Here is a 25,298-nt window from a genome sequence, read left to right as displayed (position 1 = left end):
GAGAGGATCAATTGACCATTTATTGATTATTGTTAGCCTGCTCAATAAATTGACTCTCTTACCCAGAAGCCAGTCTCCCAAAATTTTTAGTCATCACATGAGAATTTGTTTTACTTGGAACCATTTCCTTAGAAGCCTTAGAAACCTGTACTGGTGAAGCCAAGGGAAATCTCAGATTGTGGCTTTCATTGCAGATTTGGTATGTTTTTCATGTGACCATAGGAAAGATGGCAAGGCAAAACTGAAAGAACTTAATAGTGAGACTAGTAATAGCTGGGCAGCTAAATAGATAGCCTGGAGTTCAAATCTGGCCTCAGCTATTTACTACAAGTCGCTGAACCTTGGCTTGCCTGTTTCTCATCTGTGGGATTAGCTGAAGAAGGAAATAGCAAAGCACTCCATTATGTTTGCCCAGAAAGCTCCAAATGGGGGCTTGAAGCGTCAGATAGGATAGGCTCATCAGCTGTAGAGAAGCATCAAAAGTGACTGAGGTCCCAAGCCTGGGTGGTGGGCATTGTTTTAAAGATAAGTAGGAAAGTCAAGAGGAGGAGGTGGAGGTTTAGAGATGCACTAAGTCTCTGTTATGCTGGCTCTGAGGTTCTGCCAGGACATCAAGGTGGAGGTAGCTAAAAGAAAGTTTGAGAAAGGGGTGAAGCTCAGGGTTACCTTAGAGGGGAATCAGTCTCCAAAAACCAGACAGCAGAGCAAACTTGAGAGCCAAAGCTTTTAATAGGTGCCACTGTGTTGGAGCTGACCTCTTGGGCTGTCCGCCCTCCGAAGCACCCCGCCACATCCCTTCCCTCCAGCCTTCCCATCTTCTGAGAGCGAGGCCTCTTCTCAGGCCAGGAGTGCCCTAATGGAGTATTATTAAGAAGAAAGTGAGAAGGTAAAAAAGCTGCAGGGACAGGAAGGAACTAGATTGGAGGGAGTGGTGGCTGGGCCAGCAGGGAAGGAGTGAAGCCCAGGAGTGGGCTGGGACGTGCAGAAAGCTTGCCAAGGGGGCTTTCACGCCGCCCCTTCCTCAGGCATCCCCAAGAGGGCCACCAGTGGCTCAAGAGGAAGCTGAGGGGTGGGATGAGTACGCTCGTGTTTTCGGAGGTCACTGGCACTAAGGAAGGCCTTGGGACAGTGGGGACAGGCATGGGGGCGGACATCACTGTGGGTACGGCTGTGCTTCCGTAAGCCTGCCCGGTCCAGGAAGCCCTTCCCACACTGGGGGCAGGGGAAGGGGCGCAGGGCTGGGTGGGATCGCTCGTGCCGCCGCAGAGCCACCGCTGTGGGGAAGGATTCCTTACACTCCCTGCACACGTTCTGGGGCACTTCTCCAGGACCTGGAGACTGCTCCTGGAAAGGGGGTCCCCCTTCACTCTCACCCTCTGTGCCAAGGGCCTCTCCTGCCCCAGCCACAGGCTCCCTGAATTCCACCTGCTCCAGTGTCATGCCCACCACCTGCCACTGGGAGGCTACTACCCTTCCTGACTCTGTGGGGAGGCCTAGGAGCCCAGCCTGGGGCTCCCCAAGTTCCACACCCACTCCAGGAGCTTCTGCGCTGGGCAGCACAGGTCCCTCCACAGCAGAACCTGTGGGCAGCGCGACCCCCACCACCAGCTCCTGGGTCATGAGGCCCCCCACCATCTCCCCTCGGTGGGTCCGCTCATGCTTCCTCAGGCTGGAGGACACCACAAAGGACTTGCCACAGGCGGCGCAGTGGAAAGGCCGTTCGCCTGAATGGACACGCCCATGCTTGGTGAGGCTGGCCCGCTCCGCAAAGGCCCGTCCGCACTCCTCGCAGCGAAAAGGCCGCTGGCCTGAGTGGACCAGGGCGTGTCGTTTCAGGTCCCAAGAGGCCACAAAAGTCTTGTCGCATTGCGGGCACTTGAAGGGTCGGTCACCAGTGTGTACGCGACGGTGCATGGCTAAGTCGGCCGGCTGCCGGAAGTCCTTGTTGCACTTGTCACACCGGTAGGGCTTGACTCCTTCATGAGCCCGCTGGTGGCGGCGGAAACTGGACGGATCGGAGAACATACGGCCACAGCGCGGGCACAAGAAGGGTTTTTCGCCCGAGTGGGTGCGCTCATGGCTCTGGTAGGAGCTGAGCTGCGTAAAGCCCTTCCCACAGGCTGGGCAGCGGTAGGGCTTCTGGGCCGCATGGATGCGCTGATGGCAGGTGAGGGAAGAAGAACGGGAGAAGCTCTTGCCACATTCAGAACAGAGGAAAGGCCGTTCTCCTGTGTGAGACCTGAGCCAAAGAGAAGGAGAGATCCTGGGGTGATGCATCCCCCTTTTCTGTGGGCACTTCTAGTCAGAACCAAAACAGGCCACCTTGCCTCACTTTCCCTCCTCTGTATCAGAACCCAGACATTCTCCCTCGCCCTCCCTTCCCATTTCCCCAAGGCTCTGTTGGCAGCAGTGAGGCGGGATTCGGTCCTGACTAGAAAGTTTCGGCCCTGTTTTCCATAACCCAAACTCTAGGATAGGAGTTCTTAGCATTTTTTTTCCTTTTGTTGTGGATACTTTCAAGTAGTCAGTTGAAGCCTATGAACCCTGTCTTGAATGTTTTTACATACCCAAAATAAAGCATTATATCGAAATGGTTGTCTATCTCTCCATCCATCTTTATCTTTTTGATCATTTTAGACTTTTATTGTATTGCCCCTGTCTTTCCTCATCTGTCTGTCTGCCTCCCTGCCTTGTGTGTCCAACATCTACCCATCTCTCCATCCGCCCATCCCCCTCTCTCCATCTCTCTACTTCTCTTTGTGGCCACTCTGGCGGCACCACCTAGAGGCGATGACGGGAATGGAGGAGCTTCTCCTTAGCCAGGGACCCGCTCTCCTCCCTCAGCGCCCCACAGCCTTTTACCCCCCAAAGCCCAGGAAGGGCGGAAGCAGCCCCCTCACCTCTCGTGGTTTCGCAGGTCCTTGAGCTCCGCGTAGGCTTTTCCACAGCGCGGGCAGCCGTAGGGCCTCAACCCCGCATGGGTGCGACGGTGCTTGCGGAAGACGGAGGGGTCAGCGAAGCACTTGCCGCAGTCAGCACACGAATAGGGCCGCTCCCCGGTGTGGCAGCGCTGGTGGATCTTCAGCTTGGACAAGGTACCATAGGCCTTGGGGCACTGCGGGCAACGGAAGGGCAGCTCACCCGTGTGGGACGCCAGGTGTACCCGGAGGCACACGGGCTGCATGAAGCGCCGCCCGCACTCGGGGCACGGGAAGGGCTTCTCCCCCGTGTGGCTGCGCCCGTGGCTGCGCAGCTCCGGGGCTGTCTTGTACGCCTTGGGGCACAAGGAGCAGGCAAAGGGTCGGGGCTTGGGAGCCGGTTCCCCAGGCTCTCCATCCTCCCCACTGCCCGGGCCCTCTGGGTTCCCTGAGGGAGGCCCCGGATCTCCACCCCCGGCTGCATTCTCCTCCGGGTTGTGTACTGGACTGGGAGAATGGGTGGCAGCATGCCGGGCAGCCCGAGGGGCATTGGGGAAAGTCTTGGAGCAAGAGAGGCACTTGAATCTGCGACCGGCTCGGATATACCCAGGGTAGGGGGGCGGGTCTTCCTCCAGCTCCACTTCCATAGGGGGATAGGGTGGGCCTCCCCTAGGATGGAGAGAGGGCACAGATTAGAGTCACACCCAAGGGAAGCGGGCCCTAAGGGAGGAGGTCCTCCCCTAAGGGAAAACCAATCTTGCCCCCAGTCAAAACCCCAATCCCTTTTGGGATACAGTTCAGGGCACTGATTAGGAGCCTGAGGTGTCCAGGCACTAGAGGAGATGCATAGTTGTGATAATAAAGCATTTTTCAATGAATCCACAAACATTTATTTATTCAGTAACTACACAAAGTGGGGCATGGCCCTCAAGGAATTTACAGTCTAGTCAGGGGAGGATGACGCATAGGTAAAGAACCATAGCATACTAAATCATATTTAATGACGCTTTCAAAAGTGCATTAGAAAGGGGCAAAATTGAGTGCTGACAGATCTGGAATCAGAAAGTCTCCACAGAAGATAGGTGGTGCCAAATCATGCAGGGCCTTGAATGCCAGGCAGGGGAGTTTTTCCTGCTCCCTCTGAAGAGAGTCTTCATTAGCAGGAATTAATTTAATTATCAATAATTGCTTCCTTTTATTAATCCGGAGCTGTCTAGAAGACGCCACTTAAGCCTACCTGCTCCCCTAGGAAGTCACTGGGTTCCCTCAAGAGGCCAGGTGCAGTTTTGTTTAATGAGGCAATCAGTCTGTGGGAATATTCTACCCCATTCCATCCTGGGGGGTGGAGGAGGAAAAGCCCACCTAAGGTAGCAGCTTCCACTGAAAAGGAGCAGGTAGGAAGTTCAACCAGGGTAGCTTGAATCCCCAGTTCCAAATCCTACCCTTCCTTTCAGGGCTCCGTTCAAATCCATGCTGGCTGCTCTGACTATTTCAGTACACATGTGGCAGGATCATGACCTAACTGGATGGATCTTTGGATATCATTTAGATATGGGAAGTAACTTGGCCAAGGCCAAAGAAATCACAATAAGCAGGATCAGAGTCTTTTCTGCACTCTCAACTATCCTTTCATTTGTAAAATTTGAGGATGGGAGACTTAAGAGATCATTTTAGAGAGGCAGCTAGGTGGCACCCTGGATAGAGTACCAGGCCTAGAGTGGGGAGGTTGTGGGTTCAAATATGGCTTCAGACACTTCCTAGCTATATGACCGTTGACAAGTTACTTAACCCCAACTGCCTAGCCCTTACTACTCTTCTGCCTGGGAATTGAGACTCAGTATCAATTTTAGAAAGTTGTTGCTAAATCAGAATGTAAAGGTTTAGGAAAAAAAAGAAGAAAGGTCATTTCAGGCAAAATATGATGAAAAAGTCATAATGTTCACCCCCCTAGGAAAACATGGTCTAATTTTATTTTATTTATTTTTAAATTTGGTCCTTTCTCTCCCCTCCCCACACCATAGAAGGCATCATCAGGCAAAATATATAGACACAATCTAATTTTAAACATAGGTGAAACATATGATAGAAAATCACAGATAAAATAGTTGTTTTTCAAAAGTCTAAGTGAAAAGGAAGAATGAAGCTGGGTGGAATTATCAAAGGTAAAGAGGAATGAACAGCTCAGGAGAACTAGAAATAAATGGGAATAGGCTACTCAATCAGACAGGTTTCTGACTTTTCTCCTCAGAATGTTCTTGGTTTTACCACAGATTTGGTGTGATTTGGGCAAGTGATTTCTCTTGGGCCTCAGTTATTAAATTAAGGGGTTGAACTAGATGACTTCTAAATTCCCTTCCAGCTCCACCATCTTTGGATTCTATTATAAGAAAGAAAGAAGGAGCCTTCTGGGGGCAGCTCAGTGGAGCTTGATCTAAATTCTGATCTGGCCTCAGACACTACTAGTTACTTGACCCTGGGCAAATCACTTAACTCTATTTGCCTCAGTTTCTTCAAGTTTAAAATGAGCCGGAGAAAAATGGCAAAGCACTCCACTATCTTTTGCCAAGAAAACCCCTAGTGGGGTCGAGAAGAGCCAGACATGACTGAACAACAATAATGAGGAGGAGGAGCCTTTCTAGCAGGGATGTGGCATAGTCCAAGCAGAAATGCAGGGACACTAGTCTGGTGGAAACTAAAGGCAGGGGGACCAGTTAAGAGGCTGTGTCAGTAATCTAGGTGTGAGGTGATGAGAAGCTAGTAAAGTAGTGGTGATGGAAAAGAAGGAAAAATCACTTGGAAGATGGAATTAGCAGAGTTAGTGACAGATTGGATGAAGGGATTAGGAAGGGGAATGAGTAAGAGTCAACTCCTAGGTTTCCTGCTTATCTCTACAAGAATGGAAGGAATCAGCAGTACTAGTGCCAGAAAAGGGAGAAATTAGGACCTGATGGGCAACAGTTCAGTTTTAGACATGCTAAATTACAGGAACATTTAGTCACTCATTAAAATACCCATTGTGCCTACAGCATAATGCTAGAAGAGAAGAGGTCTCAGTCCTCATCTAGTTAGGAATAACTAATTATTAATCACAGAGTTACATACTTATTGCATTAGAGAGCTGTCAAAGACCTGTTGAGGACTGAGGGAACAAAATCATTATTAGCTGGAGTTGGGGGGGCAACAAATCAGGAAAGTATTCATAACTTCTGAATTGGATTTTTGGGGATACTTGGGAAGTCAAGTGAGGAAGAGGGAAAGGGAAGATATTTAGGCATAGAGAATATGAAAGATAGTCTGGAAGTAGGAGACAATAGGGCTTTTTGGGGGGATAACAAATAGCTACAACAACATGAACATTTAATTAAACTAATAACTGACATTCATATAATGCTTTAAGACTTACAAAGCATTTTACTTATATTATTTCATCCAAGAGGAAGTTGGAAATGCAGGACTTGACCTCTTCAGGCTTCAGGCTATAGACATATTTAAGTGGAAGTCATCTACATAGAAATGGCCAGTGAAGCTTATGACTATGTAGTCATCTACATAGAAATGATCAGTAAAGGGATGACATCATCAAAGATGAAGAGTGTAAAAAGCCCAAGAGAGGGCTAAATATTAAGCTTTAACAAAGACATTATACTAAAGATCCATAAAAAGGCTGGTGGATCAGCAAAAGAGGCTGATGGGTTTAACTACTCAACTGAGTAGTTAAAAAGGATTAAATAGTACCAAGGAAGCTGAGGTTAAGAGTTTCTAAAGGAGGGAGCAGTCAAAAGTTGTCCAAGACTGCAGGGACATCAGGGAGATTAAGGTCTAAGAAAAGAACTTGGTAAATAAACTTTTTTAAAAAATCATTGGTTGCAGAGAGATCTTAGAAAGCAGAGGAAGATGGCAGACTGCATAGAATGATGGGTGCCAAGTACATCTAACTCTTGATTCCAGTTAAAATTATTTCATAGAATCACAGATATCTCAGTAAGAACCTTCAAGGTCACCTAGTCCCAACAATAACAAATAAAAATTCTTATCTACAAGATCCATGACTTCTGCTAGCCTCCACTTGCAGCTTTTTTCCCCCCTTAGAATGTACTTAAATTTGTTGTTCGGTTATTTTGGACTCTTCATGACCCCAGTCTGGGTTTTCTTGACAGATACTAAAGTGGTTTGCCATTTCCTTCTCCAGATCATTTTAAAAGCAAGGAAACCAAGGCAAACAGGAGTAAATGACTGTATAGTTGGAAAATCCTGAACCCCAAAACTACATTCCCCAGAATTCCTTTTGTATTTCCCAGCATCCTTTTCACTTTTTTAAAGTGTGTCTTTACATTATTGTTTATAACTTTGTGTTTCCCCCCTCTCTTCTCTTATGGTCAAGTTAGGCAGGTTTTACACTAGTTTTTTATTTCAAGTTGTCATTAACAAATCTTATAAATATAATACTTGAATTATTGTATATTAATTTTAATTCTCACATGGCTTGCCCAGGGTCACACAGCTAGTATCTGAGGTTGGATTACTTACCTGATTCCAGTCCCATCGCTCTTACCTACTACATAGCCTAGCTGCCCCACTTAAAAACTTCTAAGGTTGAGGAACTCACTACCTTAGGATGGCTCTAATAGTTGAGAAATTGTTATGGTGTTTGAATTAAAATCCCCTTTGGTGGGGCTTCTACCTAGTTGATCCCTCTGGGGCAAAGCAGGAAAAAAAACAACACTTGAAAATAGATACTATGTTCCCTTTACTTTCTTCAACTAAACCTTAGTGCTATAGGGTCTCCAGTCCTCTCTCACCACCATCTTGTCACCCTATCTGAGACATGCCCTATTAAAAAAAAAAACAAAAAACCTTACCTTCTGCCTTCTATCAGTTCTAAGCCAGATAAGTAGCAAGGACAAAGCAATTAGGGTTAAATGACATTCTCACGGCCCCACACAGCTAGAAGTGTCAGAGGCCAGATTTGAATCCAGCTCCGGTACTGCTGTGCTACCTAGCTGCCCCTTGAAAATGCTTTAAGATTGTTGATTTTTTTTTTCCAGAATGCAGTACCCAGAACTGAACACAATACTACAAAAATAGTCTAAGCAGCATTCGGATGACTTGTTACCTCTCTGGACACTGCTTCTATTAGAGAAGCCTAAGATTGATTTCTTTTTTGGTTATCTTGACACAGCAAAAACTCCAAATGAACTTGAAGGGGACTAAAGCATCTTGGTTCTTTATAGATGATATCATTTGATTCTTCTAAACATCTCTTTGAGGCAGGCAAAGAAGTTATTAACCAAATGAACATTCAGAGGGTTTAAGTGACTTGCCCCAGTATGATGGTTAATAAGGGGTAAGCCAGGACCCAACAATAGAGGAAAGCTAGTCTTCTATTATACTAGAAGTGTCTCTCACCTTTGTGTCTAATAGGTCACCTCAGTAACCCTCAGCTCTATGTGTTTGAATCCCAGACATATAGAAGGTAGTCATGGGACTCAGTGGATGACTGAGGGGTATTGAGATGTAAGAGTCAGAGATCTTGATTTCAGCTGTAATTTTGCTGTTCATTTGTGGTGTAATATTTGGACCCCTTATTTCCCCTCTGAGCCTCAATTTCCTTTTCCATAAAAGGAGGGGATTTGGATTAGATGAAGTCTCCTGGGTCTAACATTTTACGATTCTCTAACTACACAAAAATCAAGCCAAATTTACTGAACTTAGTGATCTTCACCAGTCCAGAGACTATGGCTGTTAAAGCCCCTGGCCCCTTTGCTTCCTATAGAAGAGCTGGGGTAACAGAGGGAAGGAAAGGAGTGATGATAATAGGTAAGCATCAGGTTGAGCAATATTTGTGCCCTGGTGGCCTAATAAAAGGAGGGGAGCCACAGTTTCTAAAAGGTACCTGGGGCAGCTAGGTAGCTAAAGTGGATAGAGGCAGGCTTGGAGATAGGACACCCTGGTTTCAAATTTGACCTCAGACACTTCCTGTGTGACCTGAACAAGTCACTTAACTCCATTTGCCTAGTCTTTGCCTTTTTGTCTTAAGAGTTGTGACTAAAGCAGAAAGTAAAAGTTTAGAAAAAAGGAAGGGGGGGTAGAGGGAGAGAGAGGAGAGGAAATAGAGAAGGGAAGGAGGGAGGCAAGCAGGCAGGCAGGAAGGAAGGAAGGAAGGAAGGAAGAATCTGAGCTGGGAATGGTTGAATTAGGAGGAGCAGTAAAAGTCTTCAACACAAGAGGATTCTGGGATATAAGAACTAAAATTCCCCAAAACCTCACATTCATTGTACTGATTCATGTTGCTCCTCTGACCAATACTTTCCATGATTTACTGTTGCCTACTTACAGGATCAAATCCAAACTCCTTGGCCTCTCTGGAATCAGTCTTCTTTGCTTACTTGTGCTTACTCATCACAGTTTGCTCTAGCCATAATACTCTCCTCAGAACAAGTATCACACATAGCTGCCTCTAGGCTTTCTTGAGAAACATTCCCACTTCTACTTTTTCCTCTTCTCTAATCAATTCAATCAAAAATTATTTGTTGAGTGAACTGTATGCCAAGCATTGTGCTAGGAAATACAGAGTCAAAGATAAATTTTATCCTTTCTTGGAAGCTAATTTCAAGTCTCTTCCCTCTCTCTTTCTCTCTCTCTCTCTCTCTCTCTCTCTCTCTCTCTCTCTCTCTCAAATCTTTATCTTCTGTCTTAGAATAAATACTAAGCTAGGCAGAGACACAGCTAGGATGTATTTGAGGCCACATTAGAACTCGGGACCTCCCATTTCCAGGCCAGGAATTCTATCTCTTGAGCCAACTACTTGCCCCTCCACTTCTCTCTTAAAAGTTCTTCAAATGCCACAAGTCATACCAATCTTTGTCTCCTCTAAACTCTAATATTACTTATTCTGATTTTTACCCACTGATTCTAGATCTGCCCTCTGGAGCAATACTGAAACATGTCTGACCCCTTATGCACAATAGTTTGATAGCTTTAGGAAAATGCCGATTATGTAGCTATACTAAATCTTTTTCAGGACAATAGACTCACTCAACATTCCCATAGGCAATTCTCATATTTCTCTTTTCCTCGTTCCACAGCACCTACATCAGAGCAAGGCTATATAGTCTCCCTCTCTAAAGGTTTATTGGTTGAATTAATCATTGGGCCCAGAAAAGAGGAGGAATTTGGCTACTTCATATTCTTCACCCCATTCCCCACTACCACCATCCCACCACCAACACATGCACCCCTTCCTGAAGTCCTGGCACCCATCTCCCCAGGGGCAGGTCAGACAGCTGAGCCCTACTGAGGATCAAAGGATGAACAAATGAGATTGGCAGCTGTTGCTAACAAACTGGGTTTATTTCATTATCAGCTTAGCTGGGATGAGAGGAAGAGGATTGAGGGATAGGAAAGCAATGGGATGGGATTATAGTAGATCTCATTTAGGGCTTTTGGGTAGCTGGTTTTGTAGCAGGGAGAGAAAAAGGATTGGAAGAACCTAATCCTATAAGGGGAGGGAATCCCTTGAACCCTCCTTCTCCAAACACCATTAGTAAGGTTTTTTTGCAGGTGATTTATAAAGGCACCTATAACCCATAAGATCTATTTTCAGCTGCAGCAGAATCCAAGTCCTTTGGGTTATGCTGAATGCTTTCAAGTCCATCTTTCCTTTCTCCATCCCTTCCAATTCAACTTCCTTATATTACTCCCCTGCTCAAAACCTTCAATGGTTCCCCACTTGCCTACAAGATAAAAGTTTAAGTATCTGCCTGGCTTTCATCCTCAGTCACTAATGTCTTAATTTGGTCTAAATCAAGTTTTCCACATTTTACTCCCAGTACTACCTTAGCCTTTCCAGCTCTGAACTCTTTTCCAGATCGAGGACAAAAGGCATATGTTTATCCTAGGCAACATTTGAATCTTCCCTGTCTCCTCCCATTTACCTCTTTAGGGATAATACATGTACAAACATTCCATGGACAAAAATACAGTACTATTATTAATAATAATAATATTACATGTTTGCATCACATGTAAAAATTTATTCATATCACTATTCTATTATTAGTACTAATAATATGTGCCTTTATAAAGTCTTTATTAATGAGTACCTCATTTCAAGCCTCTGGCCCCCACTCACGTGCCCTAGGGAGATGCCTAGGGCATATAAGATGCCTTATATTGCCTACTCCAGGTCCCACTGACTCTTCCTTCTCTAGTTATCCCAATCCTACACTCCCAATGGATGTGTCCTACCCTTTCCACATATTATCCTCTCATCCATTAACTCTGTGTATACCAATCATTCAAAACAAAGGTCATTGGACTTTTGAGTCAGGAATCCTGGGTTCAAGTCCTAGCTCAGTCACTTAAAGCCACATGATGAGAAAATTTCTTGATCTCTCTCTCTGGGAATCAGTATTCTTGAGGATAATAACTAACTACCTCATATTGTAAAGGAAAAGCTTTAGTAGCATTAAGATGCATTAAGAATTTAAATTGTTATCACAACTATAAGGATTTTGTGTCTAGCCTTCCCCACTGGGCTAAGATCACTGAGGGATGGGGGCAGGGACCTAAGCAAGTTCTTGATGATTTGTTGACTGATACATGTATGAGATCATAAAGAGAAGATCTCTTTCTCTAGACTCAGTTAATTAATCTGTAAAATAAAGGGTTTAGACTAAATTATTTCTTCCCGTCCAGAATTAAAATTCTATGATTCTTTCAGGGACAATTTTGGCAGGCTGAAGTGAGGATGTCTTAGACCAAGATGTATAAATTGAAGAGACAGGAGAGGAAAATCAGATGGGACAAGAGATAAGAATTGATGCCATGCCTAAGCCTGTCCTCTAGGACTGTAGAGGCTTCAGATGTTAGGGGAAGAAGTGATGGACAATGAATGTTCACTCTAAATACTGAGCTATTTTTATTTTTGCTCTTGGTATCTTCACAGCCTGACATTGTACATTAACATTATTTGAATTGAAAGATTAAATACTTTAGTTCTGCGAGGGACTTTCAAGGCAATCTAGTCTAACATTTTCATTTTACAGATGAAGAAACTGAGACAGAGAGGGTCAGTGTCTTCCTCAAGATCATATCTTTACTCAAAGATTGGGATGATTTGTCTACTATGATATCTGACAATTTCCTCTAAACAAAGAATATGTGACTGGGCCAAGAGGAATATAGTAAAGGAGAAAGATAAAAGATGAGGATAGAAAAGAAAGATGAACCAAGGGTTGGAGTATATAACATGATCTTGAGGCTCTTTCAAAAGGTAAAGATCAAGAAGAAGCTCCTGACAATGACTTCCAGACATCCATTTACCTCAATAGTCCTGCTCCCTATACTCTGGAACCTCTAAGACGTGGAAGCAGAAGAGATGGGTTTAAATTCCAACTATGCTACTTTCTATCTGATTGACCTGGCTTGTTCCTTCTTGATTATATTGAGTTTCCTGACCTGTAAGATGAGGAATCATCATATCAGAGATTTAGAGAGAAAAGGGGAACCTCAGAGAGCTTCTAGCTCCTCTCCCCTGAAGTTTACAGATAAGGAATCTAAAGCCTACTGATAAAGAATTTCTTGTCTTCTTGCCTGGAACTAAATTATCCCTAAAGTCTCTGGTGGCTCTGAAGCCAATGACCCCGAAGGAAACCCCAGGCATGAGTTTGTGATTAATGAAATCGAATCATCTCATCAAGAATTATTTATGAACAGTTCTCTGGAAGCAGTTTCAGGCAGGGTAATGGACAGAAATTCCAGATTTCTCAGCGACTCCTTGACTCCTTGTTTCAACCTCTAACTGTGCCCCATCCTCTCCAGGTCAGTTTGGGGACAGAGGGAGGCGTCACAAAGTTCCAGTTCTACACCTCTGCAGCTGGCCCAACTACTCCCTACAACCGAGGCCAAGAGCTGGGAGCTGTCCAGTGAGAAGGCTATACCCCTCTCCTTAGAGCTAGTGGGCTCTAGGACCCAGGGAAGGTACAAGGCCCCAAAGCCCTCATTTACAAAGGCCGACCCCAAGAATCCCTGGGAAAGGAGGGATGAGTCCGGCTCTAGGACCGCAGAAGATCTCGAGGCTTCACGGCGGGGCGGGCGGCGGGGGCGGGGTGAGCAGCGAGGCCAGTTTAAAAAGGCAGCGCCAGCCTCAGGCCGAGGCTTTTCAGGAGAGGCGGGGCGTCGGGGAGGGGAGGGGCACCCCCACCCCACCCCGCTGGAACAGCCCAAGTCGGAGGAGGAGCCGTTCCCCGGGCGTGCCTGGCGGCTTAGGGGGCTCCCGGGGGAGAGAAGAGAGGGTTTAAACGGGGGTGGGTAAGAGGTTACCCATAGGGGTTTGGTTTTAATGTTTTCGAGCCTCAAGGGAAACAAAGATTGTGGAGTCCGGTCCCATCATTTTACAATCCCAAAGTCGGGATTCGAATTCTTATCTTCTGACTTTTTATTTGGCCCTTCACACTAGGTCTCTGGCCACGCCACGTGATCTTGGCTGAGTCCGTTTCCCTCTACCTGGGCCTCAATTTCCTTATCTTTATAAATGGGAAGAGTGTAACTGTGACTCAGTCTCTACTTCTGCAAAACGAGATGGATGTAAGGCCTCTAGAGGTCCCCTCCAGCTCCACGCTCCCATGGCTTCCCATTCCCAGTCCAGAGCTAAGGCTTCTGGGCCGAAGCTGCGATCGGGAACTAGGGACCTGCGGGAGCGGGGAAAGGTGGTGGTGTCAGCTGGAAGGGACGCGAGGAGGGGAACAGAGGCAGCCCGGGAGCGCCGCGGGGGGCCGCGAGACCAAGGGACAAAGGCAGGCAAGATGGCTGTCTTTAGGACCGGGGGAGGGGCGCCCGCGGACAAGGCAAAGCCTTCACCAGCGGAGCCCGGGAAGACCTAGGGGGCCGGCACAGATCACGCAAAAGAGATCGGGCTGAACCCCGGCTAGAAGCCGAGGAAAGCGGGGGAGTTGGGTGCATTTGACGCAGACGGCTGCAGTTCCCGGGACAAAAGAGGCCTGCAAAATGGCGATCACTAGGACCAAGGAAAGATAAATGCCCAGCCTCTCTGCTTCCTAGCACGACGAGCCGGGAAATGGGAAGCGCAGCGTGCAGCGAGCCTCACCCCTGGGCCTGGCATCAGGCTGGAAAGCCCGAGGAGCCGCGGCGCCACACCACACAAAGGCATGCAAAATGGCGGTCTCTAGGACCACGCTGGGCCGAGGCTCGGCAGCGGGGAGCAATATTAATCCCGGGACATGGCACGGAGGAGTAGGGGTATGAGTGGTGAGTGAATGAATGAAGGGGAGTGTCAAGGGCTTTACCGGCTTCGTAGCCCAGGGTCCAGGGAGTGTCCCCGTCTCAACAAAATATCAGACCTCAACAGACTATAAAAAAGCATTTGATCCATACACATACATATATACCCCCCTCCCATTTTATGGATAGGAAAACTGAGTCCATCGGTGGCGGCCCGAACCAACGGGACTTCCAAGACCCAAGTAGCACGGGGCGCTCTCCACGGTCGCGCTCCCAGCTCTTACCTGCGGGAGCCTGACGCACTCTCGGTTGCAGCAACTCCAGAGGACAGAGCCGGGATCCCGCTAGAAATAGGGCCGGCGCTAGGACCCAGCGGGGGAGGTGGGAGGAGAGTAAGGCACCGGAAGCGTGGGGTATCCTCTAGCCAAGCGGGTGGGGGAAAGTTTTAGGCGGGGCCCCAAAGAGAAAGAGGGTAGGAAATGAAATCGACTCGCAGTAGGCGGGGACTAAACGGAAATGAAATCAGAGCGGGTTCGGAAGCGGTATCAGTGGACGCCACCAGTAGACGCTAGAAGAGATGCTCGCTCGTAGGTAAAACTCTCGGAAGTGAGTCAAGGACCAAGCGGACCCCCTCAGCTGTCATTGGGTGGGGAAAGATTTAGGCGTAGCACCAATACAGACTTGAAGCAAGCCACACTTCCGGTGGCTGCTCCTCCCGTTGTTACTTAGGCCCTAACGTCACCGGAAGAAGCAAGCAACTAGACAAGGGGGATTCCATAAGAAGCGTCACCAACCATTAGTAGCTAGCCATTTGTCCAAAACCCACCTGACTTGTAGCGTGTAATGGGAGCAACCATTTGATTGCTGTTCCCAGAGCAATGTACGGCGGAAACTATTTTAGCTGTGCTCCACCGCCTGCGCAGTTAAACAGTCTTTGGACAAACGGAAGTGTGCCTGGAGATGTGGGCGGGGCTAGTATTGTGCCTTGGATACGGCTCCCTGGCACCAGAAACGGGGCGGTCCTATTGGGCAGGCAGCAAAGAAGGGAAAGTGCTACCGGGGCGGGTTTGACGAAGGTTAGTAGGGAAGCCTTTGCGGGGCGAACACTTCCTGTTTCCTAGTAACAATAGGAAGTGTCCGCGGAGCCGGGGGAGACCTCGGGCTCGTGCCAGCTGCACTCCCTTTCCTTTCCCCCTCCTTCCCCTTCCCTTTTCCCTTCCCACTTTCCCTTCTTCCCCTTCCTTGGCATCCTGGCCCAAGCGCGCTTGCGCGTGGGTGCGAGACCCTTCCCCCCCCTCTCGGGGGGGGGAACTTGAACCGGCATCGGGTGACTACTCTCCTCCCCCTCCCCCACCCCTCCCTAACTCGCAGAACTCTCCGGCGGTTGGGGGGTTGGGGGGAGGAGGAGGAGGAGGAGGAGTAGTGGTCTTCATTGTGCGCACGCGCGACCGGCCAGCCAGCTTTCGTGAGACTCGAACCCCCCCCCCAAGTCCGTTGCCCTATAGGAACGAACGCCACCTAATTCTTGTCTTCTACGCCCTCTGACCTTCCTCCCCACCCCACCCCCTATTAACTCTCAGTCCCTAGAGAAAAAGGACTTTGGGCCCCTCCCAGTCAACTGGTGAGCTCGAAGCTGGGAGCTCAGAGGGACCAGCGTCCTTTCCCCGCCCACAGGGAGGCGAGGTGAGGGAGGAGAGGGGATTTGAGGGCCTGAAGGGCTGGGCTGGGTTGAAATGGAGGGGCACAAGAAAGGGTTGGGAATTGTGTGAGACCTGAAGATGGAGAGGACAATACTGGCTGCTCTTGGGGGAAGCAGGGGTGGGGGTGGCACACCCAAGACCTTCCCTTCTGGTCCGAAGGCCCTGGAGAGAAAGTGGAACATTTATGTGTTCATTTCCAGGTGTCTTCTTCCAAAGCTAGAGAGATCCAGCGGTTGAGATTGATCTAAAGAGAAGAGCAGGACTGTGGGATCCACTTGGGGCAGCCAGAAGAAAGGGCCTTTTGGAAGCAGAGGCAGGGCTGAAGTCAGGTGTGTGTACCTGTGTATGTTTATAAGTGTGAAGTATATGAAGAAGGCCAAGAGTAGAAGTGTGGGAGAGCAAAATGCCTTGGGGAATAAAGAAAAGAAGAGGAAACTGATAGAATAACCAAGGAACAAGGGAAAAGATATGGGGAGAAAGACCACTTGTACAGAGAAGTGGAGAACAAAAGGCAGAAAGGCAGTTGGGAACTACCTGGTTATAATGAAAGCAACATAAGACTAGGAATCAGGCCTGGGTTCAATCAAGACTCTCTGACTTTGCTCTTTTACTCAGCTCTGTGTCCTTAACCAAGTTACTTCCTCTTTCTGAGTCTTAGAAGACTCATCTGTAAGATGAGAGGGGATGATAAAATCTGTTCTCTCAATCTCCCAGAGTTATCATGAGGATTATATGAAATAGGATATGTGAAGTCATTTTATGAACTCAGAAGCTTTTTTAAAAACAAGTATGAGGTATTTATTTGATAGGTAACTTTAGTTGTGTGTTTGGAGGTTGAGGGAAGAGGGGTCAGCAAAGAACTGAGAATAAAAGAAGAGAATAGTAGGGGAGGAAATGGGAGGGAGGAGAAAGATCTAGTTAAATATGAAGCTAGAATAGTAAAACAGTTAAGAGGGTATAAATAATTACATAGGCTAGTATTTATTGGAACAGTGAGTCTTGATTTCTTTACCTAACAGATCTTCAACTGGAGTGTGGTGATTAGAGGTTCTGACTTGGATCCCCAGCAGCCCTAATAAGGTATTATTAGTATGGCCATACCTCAAATAACTACTTTAACTGTGGTGGTAAGAAGTGAACTTTATTCTTATCCAAAGACTTTGGAGAAAGAAAATTCCTAGCACACCAGTTCATATATAGTGTGAGGGGAAATGTGGTTTATCATTTCAAAACTATAAAGATAGGAGGTGGGAGGGGGTATGATTTGGGGAGCTAAAGACAGATTCATTTGGGAGGGGTATTAAAAGAAAAAAAAGGAAAAGGTTCTTTAGGTTATGATACCAACTACAGTTAAGGGATCTTGGTGCTAAACTTTGAGTATCAGAAGAGATAAAAGATAATTGTAATTTCTGCCTTTGATCCAGGGAATCATTTGAGTTTAGGGCCATATTTCAGTTCTTGCTTGCCCCATCAATGTTTTCGATTGAGGATCTCCATTTGATCAGAGAATTAGGAATTTAATGTATACCCTGAAGTAACTTTTCAGATATAACTAATGTATAAGGCCACTTAAGCAGTAAGGTATATTCTAAAATCCTTTCTTAATACTTCCTTTTTTTTTTCTAGTCCCCTTTGCTACTCCTCCAAAGAAAGAAGATGCTATCACCACCTACCTGTGTTTCCTGAGCTCTCTGCAGCTTGCCTTGCCACCTCATGGAGGATACCCCTGCCTTGATCAGCTGCCCTGATTGTCAGCGTCATTTCCCCAGCCTCCCAGAACTGGCACGTCACCGTGAGCTACTCCATCGCTCACCTTCAGGCAGGAATGGCGATGAGGCTGATGAGATCCCGAGGCCATACAGATGTGTTCAGTGTGGTCGAGGTTATCGTCATGCAGGTAGTCTGGTCAATCATCGACGGACCCATGAGATTGGCCTCTTTCCCTGTACCACATGCAACAAGGACTTCTCTAATCCTATGGCTCTCAAGAGTCACCTGAGGACTCATGTCCCTGAGGGCCGAAAGAGGCGTCGACCTCCCCGCCACAAAGAGGCCACATCATATACTCAGGGTCAGATGACTACCACTGACATTTGTCGGGGTATGCCTGGTCCTGGGGAAAACTGGAACAACCAGGCAAATCATGGACAAAGTACACATGTATGGGAGGCTGAACCTGAGCCTAGGGAGGCCTCTGGTACCTGGGAAAAGCCACCTGGACACAAGGATGGCTGGGAGAACAGGACAAATTCTAAGGAGAGTACAGAGGGATGGGGAAATACATCAGGTCCCACAGAGGCCCCTGCTCTTCCTGCTCCAACCAGTAGCCTTCTTAGCAATTTGGAGCAGTACTTAGCAGAATCTATGGTGGATTTTACAGGGAATGAGAGACCACCTCAGTCCCCCCCTGCTGAGGATGAACGTCGATATAAGTGTGGACAGTGTGGCAAAACCTATAAGCATGCTGGAAGCCTAACTAACCACCGTCAGAGCCATGCTCTAGGTGTTTACCCCTGTGCTGTATGCTTCAAGGAATTTTCTAATCTTATGGCTCTAAAGAATCATTCTAGGTTACATGCCCAGTATAGACCTTACCAGTGTCCCCAATGCCCACGAGCTTTCCGCCTTCCTAGTGAATTGTTAGGACATCAACAAGTCCATGAAGGAGAAGGGAAGGAACTACCATGGGAAGAGAAAGGAGAACCATCTGCCAATGGCCATGATAGAAGTCAGCTTCATGGTACCAAGGAGCTTAATGCCTCTGGAGAGTTCAGCACTTCTGGAGAGTTTGATGCTGGAGATCTTAATGAGGGTGGAGTAGAAGAATATAGGCCTTTCCGTTGTGCTGATTGTGGTCGTACTTACCGACATGCTGGGAGCCTTATCAATCACCGGAAGAGTCATGAGACTGGTGTTTATCCTTGCCCAGTCTGTCCAAAGCAGCTATTCAATGCTGCAGCCCTTAAAAATCACTTGCGGGCTCATCTTAAAGCTCGTCGCAGTGGAGGGGAAGAGGAGCAGCAGCAGCAGCCACCACCTCCCACACCACTACCATCCCTGATGGCACTGCCACCAGAGGTTGATCCAGAGGAAGAAGAGAATCCTGCTACTCCAACTACTACTACAGACCACCGCCCCTATAAATGTAATGAGTGTGGGCGGGCTTACCGTCATCGTGGAAGCCTGGTAAACCACCGGCACAGCCATCAGACTGGTGAATATCAGTGCTCACTTTGCCCTCGACAGTATCCAAACCTCATGGCCCTCCGAAATCATGTGAGGGTGCATTTTAAGGCAGCACGACGCAATGGAAGTCAAGGGAGAGAGGAACCACTAAGTCACGATGGGGAATGTATCACACCTGGCCTAGAAAGGGAGGATTCTACCCTTAGTCATGAGGAGGAATGCCCTGAAGAACAGCAAACAACCCAAGAGGAAGAAGATCCTAGTGAAGAAGGGACAATAGATAGCCATCCAGAAGTAGACATGGCAGTGGCACAAATATGTGGTCTTTGTGGGATGCTTTTTGATGACATAGAGAGTTTAAAACAGCATGGTCAAACCCATCAAGAAGGGGAAAATAATAGAGGAGAGTCATCAGAGTCACCTCCAAGGGCCTATTCCTGTAGAGACTGTGGGAAGACTTATCGACACTCAGGAAGTCTCATCAACCACAGACAGACCCATCAGACAGGTGACTTTGGTTGTGGGACCTGTGCCAAGCATTTCCATACTGTGGCAGCCATGAAGAGCCACTTGCGACGCCATAGCCGGAGAAGGAGCAAGAGGCATCAGCTTCGGACTTCGGGGAGTTCTGGTGGAAGTGACAGCAAAGTAGTAGTAACAAATAGAAATGAATCCTCCCCAGAAGGCTACCAAGAAAAGAATTTAATTGTGAAAGAGGAAGAAAAAGAGAAAACTGACTTTCACAAAGATTTGAAAGTGAATGGAATTAATATGGCCAATGATAAGTTGGAAAACAATGAGAACTGTTTTCAGAATAATATTAAAAAAGATAACTGTAAGCTAGAAAGAAATGACTGTTCCCCGAGTAATGAAGAGGACAAAATCAATGAAAAAAGACTGGCAGGGAAAGAGTCCTCTTTCCTTGGGAATCTGATAACAGGCAATAAGGGAGGCAGTGGGGATACTCCAGCTTTGGTAGAAGGAGTACATAAACAAGAGAGTGTGTATGATGCTATTTCCCATGGCCCTGAGACTCTCAATGGTTGGCGGACCTCTGGCCACCACACTTGTCATGATTGTGGGCGATCTTTCCACCATACAGCTGGCTTACTAAATCATAGACCTTGCCACCCACCAGGCATCTACCAGTGCTCACTCTGCCCTAAGGAATTTGACTCACTCCCTGCTCTACGAAGCCATTTTCAAAACCATGGGCCAGGAGAGGCCACATCAGGCCAACCTTTTCTTTGTTGTCTCTGTGGGATGATCTTTCCTGGCCGAGCAGATTATAGACAACATAGAAGTCAGGTCCACGATTCCCCTGGTGAAAACCAGGGTTCTTCAGAAGATGAAGAGGAAGAGGCATTGGCCTCTAACTCCACTCCCTTGCAGCTCTCAGAAGCAGAGCTATTAAACCAACTACAGAGGGAGGTAGAGGGATTGGACGGGGCTGGCTATGGGCATATCTGTGCCTGCTGTGGCCAGACATATGATGACCTAGGAAGTCTGGAGCGCCACCATCAAAGTCTAGGGAGCATTTCAGTAGATGGAATAGATACGATTCCTACAGACATGGAAGAGAAGGAAGGGATCTCAGAGACAACTTTGGGTGATAATTTTGAGAGCACTGTGACCTCTATCTCCCAAGATGACACAAGCACTATTTCTGAGGCATGTTTGGACACTATGTCCAAAGATGGTATGGAAGTTGTGGGCAATGTAGACACAACCTCTGAATTAGGGATAGAAGGCAGCAGTGTTGAAGCTGTTCCTGAATCCCTCTCTCCTGCCCAGCCTCGTCCCTTTCAATGCAATCAGTGTGGTAAGACCTACCGACATGGTGGGAGTCTGGTAAACCACCGTAAGACTCACCAGACAGGAGATTTTGCCTGTCCCATCTGTGCCCGAAGATATCCCAATTTGGCTGCCTACCGAAATCACTTGCGTAATCATCCCCGTTGCAAAGGGGCAGAACCCCAATTAGGAGTCATCCCTGTGGTAGAAAGCAAGGAACCAGAGAAGGCAGCAGAGATAGGGCCACTGCAGATATCATCAGAAGAATTGCAAAAAGAGCTTAAAGAGAATGCAGTAGAAGAGAGAGCCATTAAGAAAGAGCCAGAGGAACCCTCTGTGAAGCAGGAAGATGTGCCACCAAAAGACGATGGCATAGAAGAGGGGAATTCAGAGGAGGCCAGTATGGATCGTCCCTTTGGCTGTGAATTGTGTGGTCGGACATATAAGCATGCTGGTAGCCTCATCAACCATCGACAGAGTCATCAAACAGGACATTTTGGCTGCCAGGCCTGCTCCAAGGGTTTCTCTAACCTCATGGCTCTCAAGAACCACAGGCGTATCCATGCTGAACCTCGTCGGTTCCATTGTGGAGAATGTGGCAAAGCCTTTCGGTTGCGGAAACAGCTAGCCAACCATCAACGTGTTCATGGGGAGCGACGAAATGGCAATTCTGGAGGATCTCGTAAACTGCTGTCAACATCCCCCTCGCTGACAAGAGATGAACGACCTTTCCATTGTGGGCAGTGCGGGAGGACTTACCGGCATGCAGGAAGCCTCCTGAACCATCGTCGGAGCCACGAGATAGGGCAGTACAGCTGTCCAACCTGCCCTAAAACCTATTCAAACCGCATGGCACTAAAGAACCATCAGCGCCTACACTCAGAAAGTCGGAGGCGACGGGCAGGAAGGGTAAGGCGTGGGGGTGGACCTCGGGTAGCTGTGCGCTGTGCCCTTTGTGGCCACAGTTTGCCTAGAAGGGGATCTCTGGAGAGACATCTTAGGGAGCATGAGGAGACCAGTAAGAAGGAGCTAGATGTAATTAAAGTACTTAGCCAAACAACTGTCAAAGATGAGAGTCAGGTAGATATCCATGAACCAGAAGAAAGATCATGTGAGTATGAACTTGGAGCTCAGGTCGATAACCAAACTAAGGGCACACAAGAATTAGGTCAGGATCCCAGTGGGTTATCAGGAAGTCCAGAAGGCAGTGGAGAGTCATTGTCCTGGACCCAGGGGAAAACAGATGGGTGGCATATTAATGAGACACCAGTGAGTATATCAGGTAGCCAAAAACACACCAGACCAGGTGACTATGGGCTTGGGAATACATGCAGTCAAGAAGATAGTCAACTTAAAGCCCCAGAGCCAAGTACCTTAGAAGGCTGGGATAGTGGGCAGACACAGGACCAAGATAACAGTTCTCAATCCCAGCTAGAACTCCGTCCTTTTTGCTGTGGACAGTGTGGCAAGACCTACAGGCATGCAGGCAGTCTTCTGAACCACCGCAATACCCACAAAACAGGCCATTACCACTGTCAACTCTGTTCTAAGGAATTTTCAAATCCCATGGCTGCCAAAAACCATGGCCGCATTCACACAGCTACCCGTCGCTTCATGTGCCCTCACTGTGGAAAAGCTTTCCGTGCCTCTCGTGAGCTGACTAGCCACCAGAGAGGCCATGCTATGGATCAAGGCCAGGCACCCCCTCAGGTGGAGGAAGCTGATGGACAAAAGGTTGAGACTAAAAGGGATATGGAAGATAAGTGTGTATCAGGGCAAGGAGAGACCCAAAGAGCCTCTGAAGAAATATCAGAGTCTGAGACAGCTATGAAGGAGGCAAAAGAAGTGGGGTTAAAACAAGCCACGGAAGAAGAACGTCCTTTCTGTTGCACCCAATGTGGGCGTTCTTACCGTCATGCTGGCAGCCTGCTAAACCACCAAAAAGCCCATGCCACAGGTCTTTATCCTTGCTCCCTCTGCCCCAAGCTACTGCCTAACCTATTGGCCCTCAAAAATCATGGAAGGACACACACAGACCCTAAGCGCCATCGCTGTGGAATCTGTGGCAAAGCCTTTCGGACAGCAGCCCGGCTAGAAGGCCATGGGAGGGTCCATGCACCTCGGGAGGGACCCTTCTCTTGCCCACATTGCCCTCGCCGCTTTCGTCGCCAAATCAGCTTCTTGCAGCACCAGCAACAACATAAAGAGGAGTGGACGATGACTAGTACTGGTATGAGAGCATGAGTGGATGGGTGGAAGGGAGGTAGTCTTATGAGGTACAATGAAAGGTCTTGGGAGGCAAACCCAAGGTGGGATGAAACTTTGAAAGCTAGAGCCCTAAAGTGGGGGAAATAGCAAAAACTAAAGGGGATCAGCACATTTAGATTATGAGTATTAGTTAAAGATTTCAGATTCCTCGGCATAAAAAAAGAAAGAGGATCTCTGAAATCCTTGCATTCTGGAGGTACAGAGAAATTGAGTAGGGGAAGAATCTAATTATCTGAGTTCTGGTAAAATAATGGGCAAATAACTCAGTTCTGGAAAACAATGGTAAAACCCAGTTTGGTGGAAGGCTTGGGACAGGATAGATAAAAGGACCTATAAAAGGGGTGAAGGTAGTTTTAGAGAACCCCTTGAGCTCAAAGAAGAGGCAAATCAGAGTGGCCCAAATAAGGGCACAGAAATTGACTTATCTGTTCCTTTGCTATTGGGAATTTCCTCCCCTTTTGGAAGTTAGCTAGCCCATCAGTTAGCCAAATCTGGAATCTCTTCTTACTCATCAAGAAGATATATCAAATCAATGTGTGTACCTTTTTTCTTTGGAAAATCCCCTTTCCAAGAACAGGTAGCAAGTAATGTATGCAGGGGCATCCATTTCCCACTGTTTAGACAGCAAGGGTTTATCACTGATTGTTCTTGTGTCACATATATTGCACTTATGTTTCTCCCCTCACATTTATACCTAACTTCCTTCCTGAAGCCTAGGAGAACCTAGCCTCCCACTCTTACACACCGTTTTAAGCCCTCTACTTCACAGCCCTTGGCTGTTTTGCCATATGCACCCTCAATTCCTACCATTTAGGCAACTTGTTAATTTGTTCCTTTTCCTTAGACCTACCAGTTCTCCTAAAATATAGATATCCTTTTCCCTTGAAATCTCAATCAGATGGTTTTATTTTTTTCTCCCAGGCTCAATTCTTTCTGTCTCAGTCATCCTCCCCCTTCCCTCTCAAAACCAAGCTTGCCTCTTGCTCCAGGGGTGAGTCACTGTTAATTGTTTCTTTGAAGCTGGCCCTGGCTGAAGCAATAACAATAATTAGCCCCCATTTTGCATCTTCTATCAAAGGGGGGGATCAAAAGTATAAAGTAACCTCCACCCACTAGGACTTAAAGGGTGAACCTTTTCCATTTGTCAGAAAGAAAACTGAATCTGGACTGGAACCTACCTATACACTCTGGCTCTAAAATGAGCCTTCTCTTCTTATGCCAGAGGGGAAACTGAGGTAGTCAGGCAGTTCTTCCAGCTTATTCCCAAAAGATCTAGTTCTCTTCCAACTCTGTAAAATGTCACTTGGAAATTGGAGAAACATGAGATTCTTAAAGGGGAAAGTGACAGAAAAGAAAAGATGGAGACAGAAAGATATTTTCAAGGACAAGAGCCTTTTTTGACCTTAAGAAAATTAGGACATAGTATCTGAGTCTTAGAAAATAAGTGAAAGTAAAGCTTCTCGGTTCACAATAGAAACTAACATTTGGCTGAGATTTAGGATACTTGAGGATTTAAAGTTCTGTTTAATTTCATAAATATATTTACTCAGCTAGGAACCTGATGTTTTTGTCCCTTTCTCCCCTCAGGAGATACACAGTCACCTACAGCAAGAGATGTGGATCTCTCCTCTCCTCTCCATCCACCCCCATGACTAGTCCTAGACCCTTCACTCCAGTGGCCTCCAGACCTCGGCTTCTCCCTCTGAATTGTTTCTCCCAAAGACTGGGACATCGGGGTTCTTATTTCTGCTTTTTAACTCAGGAGAGTTTGGATTTGATCTCTTCTGTCATCCTCTTGGAAAGGACTCAAGAGAGTTGGCAGGATAGAACAATAGAACGGTTAGAGATGCTTTCTTCCTGCCCCTTCCAATGAAAGATTCAGAATCAAGGAAAATCCCAACCCTGGAGAAGATGTTTCTGCCCTTTTGCCATTTCTCTCTGACTCCCATCTTCGGCTGTATGGGACTAATTTCCCAGGATGCTGGTTGTCCAGTTCTTAGGAAAGGGTTAGAGTTGTACTGAGTTCTTTTTTCCCCTCTCTTCCTCAGCATCAAGGACCCTAGATCTACTGTGTGGGTCATGAAGAAATGGATAGAGGACAAAGGAACCTTGGAGTCTTAAGAATGAAGGGGGGTGGGGGGGAAGCATAGGTTCAAGGGAGATAGACTCCCAAAGAGGGAGAAGAGAACAG

The 25,298-nt window shown here is 47.2% G+C and overlaps 2 protein-coding genes across 10 annotated transcripts; one reads left to right on the top strand and one right to left on the bottom strand.

Moving 5' to 3' along the window:
• Nucleotides 1–710: 710 nt before the first annotated feature.
• ZNF668 (zinc finger protein 668) lies at nucleotides 711–15,109 on the bottom strand. 2 transcript variants are annotated; one of them, XM_007498520.3, is made up of 3 exons: nucleotides 14,986–15,109; nucleotides 2,901–3,587; nucleotides 711–2,239 (listed from the first exon to the last, which is right to left on the bottom strand). In XM_007498520.3, exons 2-3 carry the CDS (start codon nucleotides 3,563–3,565, stop codon nucleotides 1,006–1,008), a joined length of 1,899 nt encoding a protein of 632 aa, XP_007498582.1. In that variant the 5' UTR covers nucleotides 3,566–3,587; nucleotides 14,986–15,109; the 3' UTR covers nucleotides 711–1,005. The 2 variants fall into 2 exon arrangements, with proteins under 2 accessions (XP_007498582.1, XP_003341692.1); XM_003341644.4 differs by lacking the exon at nucleotides 14,986–15,109 and adding an exon at nucleotides 14,444–14,574.
• Nucleotides 14,639–25,019, top strand: ZNF646 (zinc finger protein 646). 8 transcript variants are annotated; one of them, XM_056806345.1, is made up of 5 exons: nucleotides 14,639–14,750; nucleotides 16,060–16,188; nucleotides 16,879–16,939; nucleotides 17,486–23,069; nucleotides 24,695–25,019. In XM_056806345.1, the coding sequence occupies exons 4-5, from the start codon at nucleotides 17,573–17,575 to the stop codon at nucleotides 24,757–24,759; spliced, it is 5,562 nt and encodes a 1,853-aa protein (XP_056662323.1). In that variant the 5' UTR covers nucleotides 14,639–14,750; nucleotides 16,060–16,188; nucleotides 16,879–16,939; nucleotides 17,486–17,572; the 3' UTR covers nucleotides 24,760–25,019. The 8 variants fall into 8 exon arrangements, with proteins under 8 accessions (XP_056662323.1, XP_056662324.1, XP_007498587.2 ...); XM_056806346.1 differs by lacking the exon at nucleotides 14,639–14,750 and adding an exon at nucleotides 15,099–15,235 and having other exon boundaries at nucleotides 16,060–16,190; XM_007498524.3 differs by lacking the exon at nucleotides 14,639–14,750 and adding an exon at nucleotides 15,265–15,486.
• Nucleotides 25,020–25,298: the final 279 nt, after the last annotated feature.

The sequence above is a fragment of the Monodelphis domestica genome, chromosome 7, assembly GCF_027887165.1.
Source record: "Monodelphis domestica isolate mMonDom1 chromosome 7, mMonDom1.pri, whole genome shotgun sequence".
In the NCBI taxonomy this organism is placed as follows: Eukaryota; Metazoa; Chordata; class Mammalia; order Didelphimorphia; family Didelphidae; genus Monodelphis; species Monodelphis domestica.
This window is presented reverse-complemented; position numbering and strand designations above follow the sequence as displayed.